Source organism: Mustela nivalis, assembly GCF_964662115.1.
Source record: "Mustela nivalis genome assembly, chromosome: 16".
NCBI classification, from domain to species: Eukaryota; Metazoa; Chordata; class Mammalia; order Carnivora; family Mustelidae; genus Mustela; species Mustela nivalis.
The window spans coordinates 42,662,346-42,675,062 of record NC_139035.1 but is presented as its reverse complement, the minus strand read 5'-3'; the positions used below and the strand labels follow the sequence as shown (position 1 = coordinate 42,675,062).

Sequence of the window (12,717 nt, the reverse complement as noted above, 5' to 3'; positions counted from 1 at the left end):
CATTCTCCATGAATCTGTTAATGCAGAGAATTTTATATAGATATTTCCTTTCTTGGGGCGCCTGGGTGGCTCAGTTGGTTGGACGACTGCCTTCGGCTCAGGTCATGATCCTGGAGTCCCGGGATCGAGTCCCGCATCGGGCTCCCAGCTCTTTGGGGAGTCTGCTTCTCCCTCTGATCTTCTCCTCGCTCATGTTCTCTCTCACTGTCTCTCTCTCAAATAAATAAATAAAGTCTTTAAAAAAAAAAAGATATTTCCTTTCTTAAAATTCCTGAGATAAATCCAACATGATTATGGTTTATTGTTTTGGGTTTTTTTTAAATAATTGTTGGGGCTTGGGTGGTTCAGTTGGTTAAGGGTCTGACTTCTGTTCAGGTCATGATTTCAGGGTCCTGGGATCAGGCCCCATGTTGGGCTTCCTGCTCAGTGGGAATCTGCTGTCCCTTTCTCCTGCCTCTCCTCCAGCTTGTGATCTCTTTTTTTTTTTCCTCTCGAACAAATAAATAAATCTTTTAAAAATAACAATAACAATTGTTGGAGGGCTGCCTGGGTGGCCCGGTCAGTTAAGTGTCTGCCTCTTGGTTTTGGCTCAGGTCATGATCTCAGGGTTGTGGGATCGAGCCCCGCATTGGCTCCCCACATCAGGTTCTACACTTGGTGCTGAGTCTGCTTGAGATTCTCTCCCTCTGCCTCCCCCCAACTCTCTGTCTCTCACCCCATCTCTCGCAAATAAATGAATAAACAAATAAATTGGGTATAATTTGCTAATATTTTATTTATTAATTTTACACTTATGTTCATAGAGATTGAACAAAAATTTTCCTGGACTAGAGGTTTCTACCCAGACAGAGCTCCCTATCTGAGAAGGAGTAACAGAGCTCCCTGATAACAACTATTTACCTTCCTGCTGATCGACCCCCTGTGACTTATTATGATTCACCCAGGAATATCTATAGACTTAGACATCACTGTGCTTTTTATTTTTTTTTTTAAAGATTTTATTTATTTATTTGACAGAGAGAGATCACAGGTAGGTAGAGAGGCTGGCAGAGAGAGAGAGGGAGGGGAGCAGGCTCCCTGCTGAGCAGAGAGCCCGATGTGGGACTGGATCCCAGGACCCTGAGATCATGACCCGAGCCGAAGGCAGCGGCTTAACCCACTGAGCCACCCAGGTGCCCTCACTGTGCTTTTTAGATACTGGACCTCAAATACCTTCTACAAGTAAGTTATTATAGTGTTAGGAGTATAGCCTTGTTTTGTCAGTAAATAAATTTGTAAAAGGGGAAAAAAGGCGAGAGAGAGAGAGAGAGAGAGATGGAGGAGAAATCTATGCCTTTAAAAATACCTAAAAGAGGGGCGCCTGGGTGGTTCAGTGGGTTAAAGCCTCTGCCTTCAGCTCAGGTCATGATCCCGGGGTCCTGGGATCGAGCCCCACATCGGGCTCTCTGCTTGTCAGGGAGCCTGCTTTCCCTCCTCTCTCTCTGCCTGCCTCTCTGCCTACTTGTGATCTCTGTCTGTCAAATAAATTAAAAAAAAAAAAATACCTAAGAGATGGAAACATATCTCAGTGTGAAGACCTTATTTGGATTCTGATTCAAACAACACATTTTTTTTTAAGATTTTATTTATTTATTTGACAGACAGAGATCACAAGTAGGCAGAGAGGCAGGCAGAGAGAGAGAGGAAGAAGCAGGCTCCCTGCGGAGAAGAGAGCCCGATGCGGGACTCGATCCCAGGACCCTGAGATCATGACCTGAGCTGAAGGCAGCGGCTTAACCCACTGAGCCACCCAGGCACCCTCAAACAACACATTTTAAAAATGTAAACCAGAGACAGTACAGGAAGTAAAAAACTACAGAGCACTATCTCTCATGAATATCGTTTAAAAATTATCAACAAAATATTAATCAAATACAATAATACATAAAAAGAACAGTGCACCAGAACCAGGAGGGGCTTATCCTTGGAAAGCAACACTGGTTCAATATTAACAACAACAAAAAAAAAAACAACATAATCTACTATATTATAATGTAAAGATTATCATATCAATTGATATAGAATAAAACATTTGGCAAGGTTCAGCATCTATGCAAGATAAAAACTCTTAGAAAACTAGGAGTAGGGGCGCCTGGGTGGCTCAGTGCGTTAAGCCTCTGCCTTCAGCTCGGGTCATGATCTCAGGGTCCTGGGATCGAGTCCCGCATCGGGCTCTCTGCTCAGCGGGGAGCCTGCTTCCTCCCTCTCTCTCTGCCTGTCTCTCTGCCTACTTGTGATCTCTCTCTGTCAAATAAATAAATAAAATATTAAAAAAAAAAAAAAAGAAAACTAGGAGTAGAAGAGAGTTTCCTCAGCCTCATAAAGGGCAGCTACAAAACAAACACCTACACCTACCTACCACCACACTTATGGTTACTGAGTACTTTCTCCCTAAGATCGGGAACAAGGTAGTACAAGTACTGGAAGTACTAGTCTGTTCGATAAGGCAAGGAAAAGAAAAGGCATATAGACTGAAAGGAAGAAACAAAACTATCTCTATTCACAGATGACATGATTGTATAGAAAATTCCAAGAAATCCAAAGTAATTCCAAAATTCCAAGAAATCCAAAGAAAATTCCAAGAAAATTCCAAAAACAAAACAAAACAAAACCCTTAGAACTAGTGAATGAGTTTAGCAAGATCACAGGATACAAGGTCAACACATAGAAATCAATCTATTTCTATCTAATAATGTACAATTAGAAATCAAAATTTTAAGAAGCAATGGCATTTAAAATAGCACCCTTCTATTATGGCCTGAATTGTGTCACCAGCCCCCTCAAAATTCATATATTGAAGTCCTAGCCTCTAGCCTCAGAATGTAACTGTATTCAAAGATAGTCTTTTTTTTTCTTATTATTAACATATAATGTATTATTTGTTTCAGGGAACAGGTCTGTGATTGATCAGTCTTACACAATACACAGTGCTCACAGTAACACATACCCTTCCCCAATATCCATCACCTAACCACCCCACCCCTCACACTCCCTCTACTCCAGCAACCCTCAGTTTGTCTCCTGAGACTAAGAGTCTCTTATGGAGATAGAGACTTTAAAGGGGTCAGTAGGTGGGACCTAATCCAATACAACTAGTGGCTTTATAAGGAGAGGAGATTAGGAAACAGACACACAGAGATAAGACCTTGGGAAAATACCGGAAGATGTGTATCTACCAGCCCACGTCAGAGACCTCGGAAGAAACCAAGGGCAAATGTCAGTCTGGTTGGGAAACTGTATAGGAGAAAGAATGGCCATCTTGGCATCCGGGGGCTCTCAGCGTCTATTTCTGACTCCTCTTGTCCCATTTTTGTTGCCAACAGAGCTCAGTTCTAAAACCCTATCAGTGCTATCTTCTGAGCCATGATAGCAGCTGACATCTGTCAAGTATTTTGCTCTAACAGGTAGTACACTAGGCACATATCTTATTCAAGCCTCACAACAACCTTATGGACTAGACAGATGGTAGTATATATCCATTTATAGACAAGGAATCCCAGAGAAATTAAGTAAGGTCACAGAGCCTGGACGTACTAGAGGCAAGATTCTTATCCAGTACAGTCAGCCTCCAAATCCCAAGACTTTGACCCTGAGGATAGGAGAACCCCTATCAGGACAAGCTGGATTTGGACCCAAAGGAAGCTACTGAGGGGCCCAGATGGCCTGGCGCTTATAAGCATAACCAGTCAAGGGGGACCGGAAAATGAAGTTGCAATGCCACACGGTTCATTCCTGAAAGAACCCCCACCAGACTGTGCAATTCTGTTGCAATTCATTCTGTTGGAAAACTAAGGTAATTAATTTCAGCCTTTCTTTCTCAACTGTGGGCCCATCTCTGGCTCAATGCCAGACAGCTTTCTGTTTAGTTTCCGCAGACTCAGTTTTTCCAATCCTCCCCACCCTTGGTGTGGCTCTACATTTGACGGGTCTCCCATCTTGTTCGGGAAGAGTAGATCTAAGTGGCAGGGACGGAAAGCTAGGGAGGAGAAGGAGGAATGGAGCTGCGGTCTTAAAAAAATCTTGGATTAATCCATGCCCCGCGGCCCCGAGTCTGGGAGCAAAGTGGTCAAGCGCCGAGCCACTCCGCCAGCCCGAACGCCCCGCCCCCACCGGGCCCCGCCCTCACCAGGCCCCGCCTCCTGCCCGCCCCGCGGCGCATTGTGGGATCTGTCCACGGGCCTGGCTGTGGAGGACGCGGTTCTCGGAAATGGGCGTCCAGCCGGTGAGACCCTTGCTCGCTGCCCTGCACCAGGGGGCTCCGCCCCATCTGGTTCTGGGAACTCTGCTCCGGACCAGGGGCTCTCGCCGCCAGCCCCGCCCTATAGGGCGCTGCACCAACCCAGGATGCCGGGGTCCCGGTACCGCACAGTCGGGCTCGGGACCCTGCTAAGGTTACCCTTCTGGCCCTGAGAGGCTCCCGCGCTGGAGCTCGGGATCTCTATCCCTGGGGCGGCTGGTCGTACGGGGCAGTCATCACCCACTCCCCGGCTCTTCCCCAGCATGATGGTCACGCTGCCTCCTCTACCCACAGAGCCCAGTCCTGCTGGCCTCCCTGGGGGTGGGGCTGCTGACTCTGCTGGGCCTGGCTCTGGGCTCCTACTTGGTTCGGAGGTCCCGCCGGCCAAAGGTCACTCTTTTGGATCCCAATGAGAAGTACCTGCTGCGACTTCTAGACAAGACGGTAAGTTGCGAAGGAAGGAGCCTGGGTAGAGGGGGGACTATCCACTGTGGTTGGGATGCCCCGGGGGACTTCGCAGCACCAGACCTGCCTGGTGAAACTTGTGTGTCATGCATCCCCTCCAGACTGTGAGCCACAACACCAAGAGATTCCGCTTTGCCCTGCCCACCGCCCACCACATTCTGGGGCTGCCTGTGGGTAAGGAAAGTGTGGAGTGGGCTCCTTTCCCTGGTATCCTAACAGGGTAATTCCCGTTCCCCACCCAGCTCTGCATCCATCAGGTACCACTGACCCTTGGACCACTCCAGGGTGTGGCTTCTGTGCCCCCGGACATCCTTCACACACCAGTTCTTCCTCCTCCCTGCAGGATTTGTTTATCCCTCCCTCTGAGCAAACACTAATTTTTTTCTCACTGCCCAGACCCTCAGTTCACCGGCCCTTCCTGGCAGTAATTGATGAGTTTCTCCAATGGGGGGCTTATGAGGGATACAACTGGTGGCCCAAAGGGTCACCTCATGCCTGGTAGCTCATTGGAACCATGCTAGGAAGCAAAACATCCTTATTCTCTCAAAACTCCTTAAGTATTTTGAAAGATAAAAGGAATGCCACTCATCTACAAGCAGCCTTTATGTAGCTCCCCACGTGGTCCCCAGGCAAACATGTCTACCTCTCTGCACGGATCGATGGCAGCCTGGTCATCAGGCCATACACCCCTGTCACCAGTGACGAGGACCAAGGCTACGTGGATCTTGTCATCAAGGTAAGGGGGTGGGAAGGAGCCCCAGGAGCTCCTTATCCTTTTCTCTCTGGCATTTGTAAACTTTCGGGAGTTGTTTGATAGCAGGAGACATGTGTCCTTTGGGCATATGATGAAAAGTATGTGGACTGGGGAAGATAGCACGTGCGTGATTCCTGCCCCAGCTTCAGGGAGGATCCTCCAGCGGGCGGCTCAGAAGTCAGTGACATTCCATATAAAATATGTTCCATCCTCTTTTACCAGGTCTACATGAAAGGTGTGCACCCCAAATTTCCTGAGGGAGGGAAGATGTCTCAATACCTGAATAGCCTGAAGATTGGGGATGTGGTGGAATTTCGAGGGCCAAGCGGGTTGCTCACTTACAATGGAAAAGGTAATGGCCTCTCTCCTCCCTAAGCCTGTCTCCTACTTCTCCAGTGCCTGTAGTCGTCTTGGCACTGTGTGGCCATGCACATGCGTGTATGTGCGCCCATGGGGAAGGCCCAGAGCCACCCTTCCTTTAAACACAGCACTGATATGATAGGCATATTTCTCAGCTCCATTTGCTCCAGGGATTGGTTCCCTAGCTACTCGAATTCACCAGCCATGACTGCTGTGGAGATGCCTAAAGCAAACCCATATCTCTGTTTCCTGCCCTCAGGAGATTCACTTCTTGGGCTGAGCAGTTCAGATAGCTGGAGATAGCTTTTTTCATCCCTGCCCAGGGGAACAGCTTCGTGCATTAGCAAGCCTCCAGAGCTGCTCTGTGCCACTTGGGAAAACAGATTCCCACCTGGCCCCATGCCTGTCGCGCTCACCAGGGAGTGACCCTCTGCCAGAAGCAGCTAATGACTCTCTGTGTGGCCCTAAACTGACTGGGACTTAATAATATAGGACAGATAGTCCTGACCCCATTGTCCCTCAAGTATATTATTGTCAGGGCTGCTCAGATCAAACCTCCACACACCCAAGCTGTGGGATCCGATTTCGTAGCAGCTGCTGAACTGGCCTGGGACATGTTTTCAGTTCTGTGTTTGTTTTCTTATTTTCCGGTATTGCCTTTTTTTCTTCCACCCTCTTTTCACTTGACTTTTCAGGGAGTTTTAGCATTCAGCCAAACAAAAAGTCTCCACCAGAACCCCAAGTGGTGAAGAAACTGGGGATGATTGCCGGCGGAACAGGTGACTGTCACTTGAGGGGCCGTTCTCTCCCACCATTGTTAATTGTTGCCATAACACCCAGGTGACTCTTAGAAGGTTTGGTAATCATAGCCAAGATGTTAATCAGGGGGTTCCTGGCAATGCCTGGAACTCCCCAGTATCAGAAAAACAAAATCATATTCAGGCAGAAAGCAAATAATAATAATAATAATAGTTAACAAATAGAATGAGAAATAAATCATCTGGGCTCTCCCAAGACCTCCAGTTGAATGAATCTAATAATCTTTAGGTGAGAATGGAGAAGCAGCTAGAAATAGGGTAGTCAAGAAGGAAGAAAATGAACAAACACTGGACATTTCTCAATATTAGACATGATGCCAGTCACCTTATATGTGTATCTATGAAGTAAGTACCAGTCTTCCCCGCTTACAGATGAGAACAGTGGAGGTTCAGAGAGATCGAATGGTCTCCACAGGGCTAAATAATAATGGGCAAGGGCAGGATTAGTATCTAGCTCTGTCCAGTTCCAAAGCAAATGCTCTCTATCCACAAGCCTGGTGTTCCCGAAACTTCATCATTGAATCAGTCAGTAGGTACTCATAGTTATCTGTGACATTGGAGTCCTAGCCTCTAATAGATTTTCAGAGGATGAGTCTGAGATAGGTTCCTTAGTAGGATTTTAACAGTATAATCTTATGTGAATAGCAAGCATGACCACAGTTCACCTACCGGGTACAAAGTTGAGTGTGGGGTCAAGGGCATGTCTTCCCTGGAAGGTCAGTGCTGCAGGACACACAGCAAGACAGAGGATTCAGGTACTAAAGGAAGACGGAGCAGAGTGGTGAAGGAGTAGAATGAAAATGAAAGGTTGATCAGCTAAGGCGTGGGGACAGGGGAGGGGCTGCGGCCATCTCATCTCAACATGGGCTCTCTGTCGGCAGGAATCACCCCCATGCTACAGCTGATCCGGGCCATCCTGAAAGACCCTGATGATCCAACCCAATGCTGTCTGCTTTTTGCCAACCAGGTTGGTTTACTTTGTCAGGCCTCAGTCTTCTAAGTTGTGGTAGAGGCTGAGAGGTGTGACCCAGGCAGGCACAGCTGGTCCAGTGCCAATTGTGGCCTCTGCCCAAGGGCCCCCCGCCCCCTTCAAGGGAGAGGGCCCTCTCCTGCCACAAGGAGGACAAAGCACTGAGCCAAACTCCTGGCCACCAAGGGAAAATGAAAAGAAAACGTACAAAGAACCTAGTTCTAAGTGTAGAAAGCTGCTTCTTGAATTTCCTTTGTTAAATATTCCATTTTTATTCCTGTGTAAGTGAGAGCTACTCCCCTCTTCTTCCCCACATGCTACCTCTCTAAACGCCTTGCTTCTTCCTTATAACTTCAGCTTTTTGTTTTCATCCTGGTTGGAAAGTTGTTATAGCAAAGAACTTCTTTCACACACACCTAAGGAGGTTCCTAAAGTCTTGGCTTCCCCTTTCAGACTGAAAAGGACATAATCTTGCGGGAGGACCTGGAGGAGCTGCAGGCCCGATATCCCAATCGCTTTAAGCTGTGGTTTACCCTAGATCACCCCCCAGAAGGTACCTGCCCCATTTCTGGACATCCTCCAAATCAGGGCCTTCTCCCCCTGGGGATTTCAGTTAAACCAACCCTGCCTGACATCACCAAACTCCCAAGTGTGAGGGCACAGACTTAGTGCCTCTGCTGAGCTCTTTCCTTCTGGTTCCTGTTTCCGGGGGGTAGTGGCAGGGATGACTATGAACCTGAAGCAGACTGGGTATACCCACCTAGCTACTGCTACAACTTGATCCCTTCTCAAGAGGCTTTACCCAGGACTCACCCCTCCCCACCCTATGGCCCCCGACCCCCTTGCCAGCCTGAGTCTGTAGTGTCTGCCCTCTTCATGCCTTTGTATTTCAGGTTGGGCCTACAGCAAGGGCTTTGTGACGGCGGACATGATCCAGGAGCATCTGCCGGCCCCAGGTGACGACGTGCTTCTGCTGCTCTGTGGGCCACCCCCGATGGTGCAACTGGCCTGCCATCCCAACCTGGACAAACTGGGCTACTCCCAAAAGATGCGATTCACCTACTGAGCATCCTGCTCTCCATGGTGCTGTTTCCCTGGTCCTGTTCCCTGCAGTTGTCCTCAGTCAGTACTCAAATGCTCTAAGTCCCAGGTTACTTTTTTGACAGTATCAGCCTTCTTGTCTTACTCTGCAACAGAAATCTGGATGCTACCTGCAGGGACAACATCCTTGTAGCCATGGAGGAAGGCCAGGGCTGAGTAGTTCCCTGGAAGGCCCCCCAGATCTCCCTGTAATAGAAGGTCCAGGTCAGGCCCACAGAGCAGTTTCTTCCACGGGTCAGAAAGAAGGAAGCATGTGCATTCGTCCCAAGACTAGCTAGTTCCTTGATAGCATCACACTGGGTGTCTGTGATGAAAGGAACAATCTGTGTCATGGGTTTTACTTAATATTTGGTGCTGAACCCAAGCAGATTCTGCATGTGTGAGTGCAAATTGAGTGGCCTTACATAGTCTCATAGCAATTGCAGGAAAGGAGGAAATGATTTCTTTAGACCTCAGAAAAGGGAATCTGAAATAATATATGTGTGTGTCTGTCTCTCCCTGCCCCTGCCCAGGCTGGAAGGAGATGGCTACCCACAGTCTAAGGCAGCCGCTTATGGCAGAAACCTCTGGCTATGCAAATAAATGGGGCTCAGGCCCCTGTGTTATACCTAAAGGGTTGTTGTGTTTGGAGTCCTTGTTTCTAAGGCTTTTCACGCCTGGGAATCCTGGGAGGAAGACTTTCCCAGCACAGAATTTCTCCCAGGCCTTCCAGAGAACCTTTGAGCAGTAGAGCCATGTGCTGAAATCTGACCGGCCACCAACTCAGGGATCACTTAACAAACAGCTGCCTCAGCAGAGCCAGAAGATTGGCTTCTCCCTAGAGGCTTTTATGGGTGGGGGAGGAGAACACAAGTTAGAGGGGATGCTTTTTGAACCCAGGTATGATCACAGTGGTCCCTTGGTTTGGCCACTCTTTCGCTGCCTTCTCTTGGCCCACCCTTCCCCTTCACTATACTTCTATTTTAGGGTACCTGGCAAGCAAACTAAAGTATTGTCTTTCTATTTGGAAGAGACACTTTCTCCTTTAAATAGTAACCTGATATCACCAGCCCCAGATAGACTTGTTGGTGCCTGGAGAGAGTTGGCCTCCCCCAGGCCCATCTATCCTGACTGCCCTTCTCCCAGGGTTGGACCGGGGCAGCTTCCTCAGATCTTCTTTGTTAGTCTCAGTGGGACAGAACAATGAATCAATCCCAGGAGGAAGGTCAACATTGCTTCTCTGCATGGAATATGTGTTGCTTTCCCTGGGGCCCCAGGAGAAAGGCTTGTGGGACCCGCAGAATTCACCCCTCCATAAAGTGGAGTCATTAGTGAATGCTGTTACTAGCATGCCATCAAACATTTCATGATCAACTAGAATGTGTAGGCCACTGTGCCCCATGAGACACACTTGTTCACCTCACCTCCAAAAACAAAGATCTTGCATTGATTGTTAGGCTCAAATAGTGAAGCAGCCCAACAAAGAGAATTTCCCACACAAGAGCTCACCATTCCTTGTCTTATATGGGTTTCTGCCTCATTCACTCAACATAGAAACATTTATTAAGGACCTGCCACCAGCCAAGCAGTGTGCTAGTTCCTGAGGATACAATTCTGACAAAGATTGGTCTTAGACCCTCAAAGAACTCAGTCTACAGTAAGAGAGACAAGTGATAAACAATTATAACACAGTGTGCAGTGTGATTAACAGTATAATAGAGATACAAGATGCAGATGGGAAGGGTTGGGAAAAGATTCAGAGTAGGAGAGAGAACTAACATTTTTTAAAAGATTTTATTTTTTCATTTAACAGAGACGGAGAGTACAAGCAGGGAGAGCAGCAGACAGAGTGGGAGGGAGAAGCAGGCTCTCTGCTGAGCCAGGAGTCGGATGTGGGACTCTATCCCAGCACCCCAGGATCACGACCTGAGCCAAAGGCAGCTGCTTAATGAACTGAGACACCCAGGTGTCCCAAGAACTAACATTTTTGAGTTAGCCATTTAATACATGCTGTGCTAAATACTCATCTGTATAATTTAATCCTTGTGATAATCCTGTGAGTCTAAGATTAAGATTTTGCCAAAGGTCATACAGTTGGTTGATCAGTGGCTGGCAGAGCCAGAATTGCACCTGGCATTGTCTCAGTCCAAAGCAAAACCCAGGACTGGGTATTGTAAATTGCTTTGGTCTTTCAGCAGAGAATGGGAGGAAGGGCAATCCAGCAGAATGATCAGCATTTGCAAAAACCTAGAGAAATGAAAGAAAAGTCCATATTTGGAGAACTAGAAATTCATCGAGGCCCAAATGCCAGAGGGAAAGTAGAGCAAGATGAGATAAATCCTGAGAGTAGGTGAGAGCCAGCTGATCGAGGCCTTTGTAATGTCACACTAAAGAAGCTTAGAGCTCGGATGCCTGGGTGGCTCAGTGGTTAAGCCTCTCCCTTCGTCTCTGGTCCTGATCTCAGGGTTCTGGGATGGAGCATCGCTCAGCAGGGAGTCTCTGCTTCCTCTTCTCTCTCTGCTTGCCCCTCTACCCACTTGTGATCTCTGTCTGTCAAACAAATAAATAATTTAAAAAATTAAATTTAAAACTCAATTCTGTGGACAATGGAAGTTTCTAAGGGTTTTATACAGTGAGCAACTCATAATAGCTAACTTTTATGAAGCATTTGCCAGCCATCACACTAAGAAACTGCATAAATTATCATTTAATCTTGACAAAGATTCAGTGAGCTAGTGCTTTTTTAAAAGATTTTATGACTATTATTTTTTACATTTTTATTTTTTATTATTTTTAATAATACCATTTTATTTATAAATAATAAGTGTAATTTTAATAAATACATATTTTTTATTATTATTAAGATTTTTATTTATTTATTTGACAGACAGAAATCACAAGTAGATGGAGAGGCAGGCAGAGAGAGAGAGGGAAGCAGGCTCCCTGCCGAGCAGAGAGCCCGATGTGGGCCTCGATCCCAGGACCCTGAGATCATGACCTGAGCCGAAGGCAGCGGCTTAACCCACTGAGCCACCCAGGCGCCCCCATATTTATTATTTTTAAATAAAAAATATACTCTCTATACCCAACATGGGGCTCAAATTCACAACCCAGAGATCAAGAGTCATGTGCTTCATGACTGAGCCAGCCAGGTGCCCCTGAAACACCACTATTTTATTCGCATTTTTCAGATGAGATCATTCTCTTGGTCAGTAATGTACTCAAGATCATAGACTGGCCAGGGTCAGAAACTTTGTTCTATGTGACTCCTGGGTCTCTTTTAAAACCAGCACCAAAAAAATTAATCCCAGTGCCCTGAGCCATCCATGTAAGAATATAATAAACTGCCTTCTCTCTTAGCATGTAGGATAGCACTAGGTATATACCATCCTTGGGAGAATTGAGAAAATTGTCAGTTCCTCAAAGTTTCTGTGTTCTGTGATTCATATGAGGGCTGCACCGCCCAATTGTCTCCCAGACAAGCACTCTGGGGCCACCCTTCTGGCTGCGGTATGGGAGCAGGGAGCTGGAGCAGAGTTCTCAAGCAGGACTAGTTAGAAAACAGCCCCGCTGTTTCAGGAGTCAAAACTTAAAAGTCTAGCCCAGTGCCTTGCACACGATAGGCACTTCAAGAAACATTCGGGGAGGGGAGAAAGGGACGGTGGGATTGAAGAAGGAACTAAGTGTTGTAGAGATAAAAAACACTGGCGTTGGTAATAGATGAAGTAGAGAGAGTTTCCCAATTTAGAAGACAAGGTGTATGGTAGGGAATTTGGCATTCCTTCCCTGGGTTCCGTCTAAATCCCTGAAATTCCTTCCCATCACGCGCTGGAGTTGGTAACTCGGGGGTGTGGTCCTCGCTGGGTCTGGAGAGGCGGAGTTTACCAGTGGAACAGAGCGAAGAGGCGGGGCCTGCCGCGGGAAATTGCGCCTCGAGGGTGGTGCCTGCCGCGGAGGGGGCGGGACAGAGTCAGAGTGGGCGGCACTCCGCGCT

General features: G+C 47.3%; 1 protein-coding gene across 1 annotated transcript; it reads left to right on the top strand.

The window, feature by feature from the left end:
- The first annotated feature begins 4,172 nt into the window (after positions 1 to 4,172).
- On the top strand, positions 4,173 to 9,357 carry CYB5R1 (cytochrome b5 reductase 1). Its single transcript, XM_082703864.1, has 9 exons — positions 4,173 to 4,261; positions 4,571 to 4,720; positions 4,843 to 4,915; positions 5,371 to 5,477; positions 5,718 to 5,847; positions 6,551 to 6,634; positions 7,555 to 7,640; positions 8,097 to 8,196; positions 8,537 to 9,357. Exons 1-9 carry the CDS (start codon positions 4,247 to 4,249, stop codon positions 8,707 to 8,709), a joined length of 918 nt encoding a protein of 305 aa, XP_082559990.1. The 5' UTR covers positions 4,173 to 4,246; the 3' UTR covers positions 8,710 to 9,357.
- The last annotated feature ends 3,360 nt before the right edge of the window (positions 9,358 to 12,717 follow it).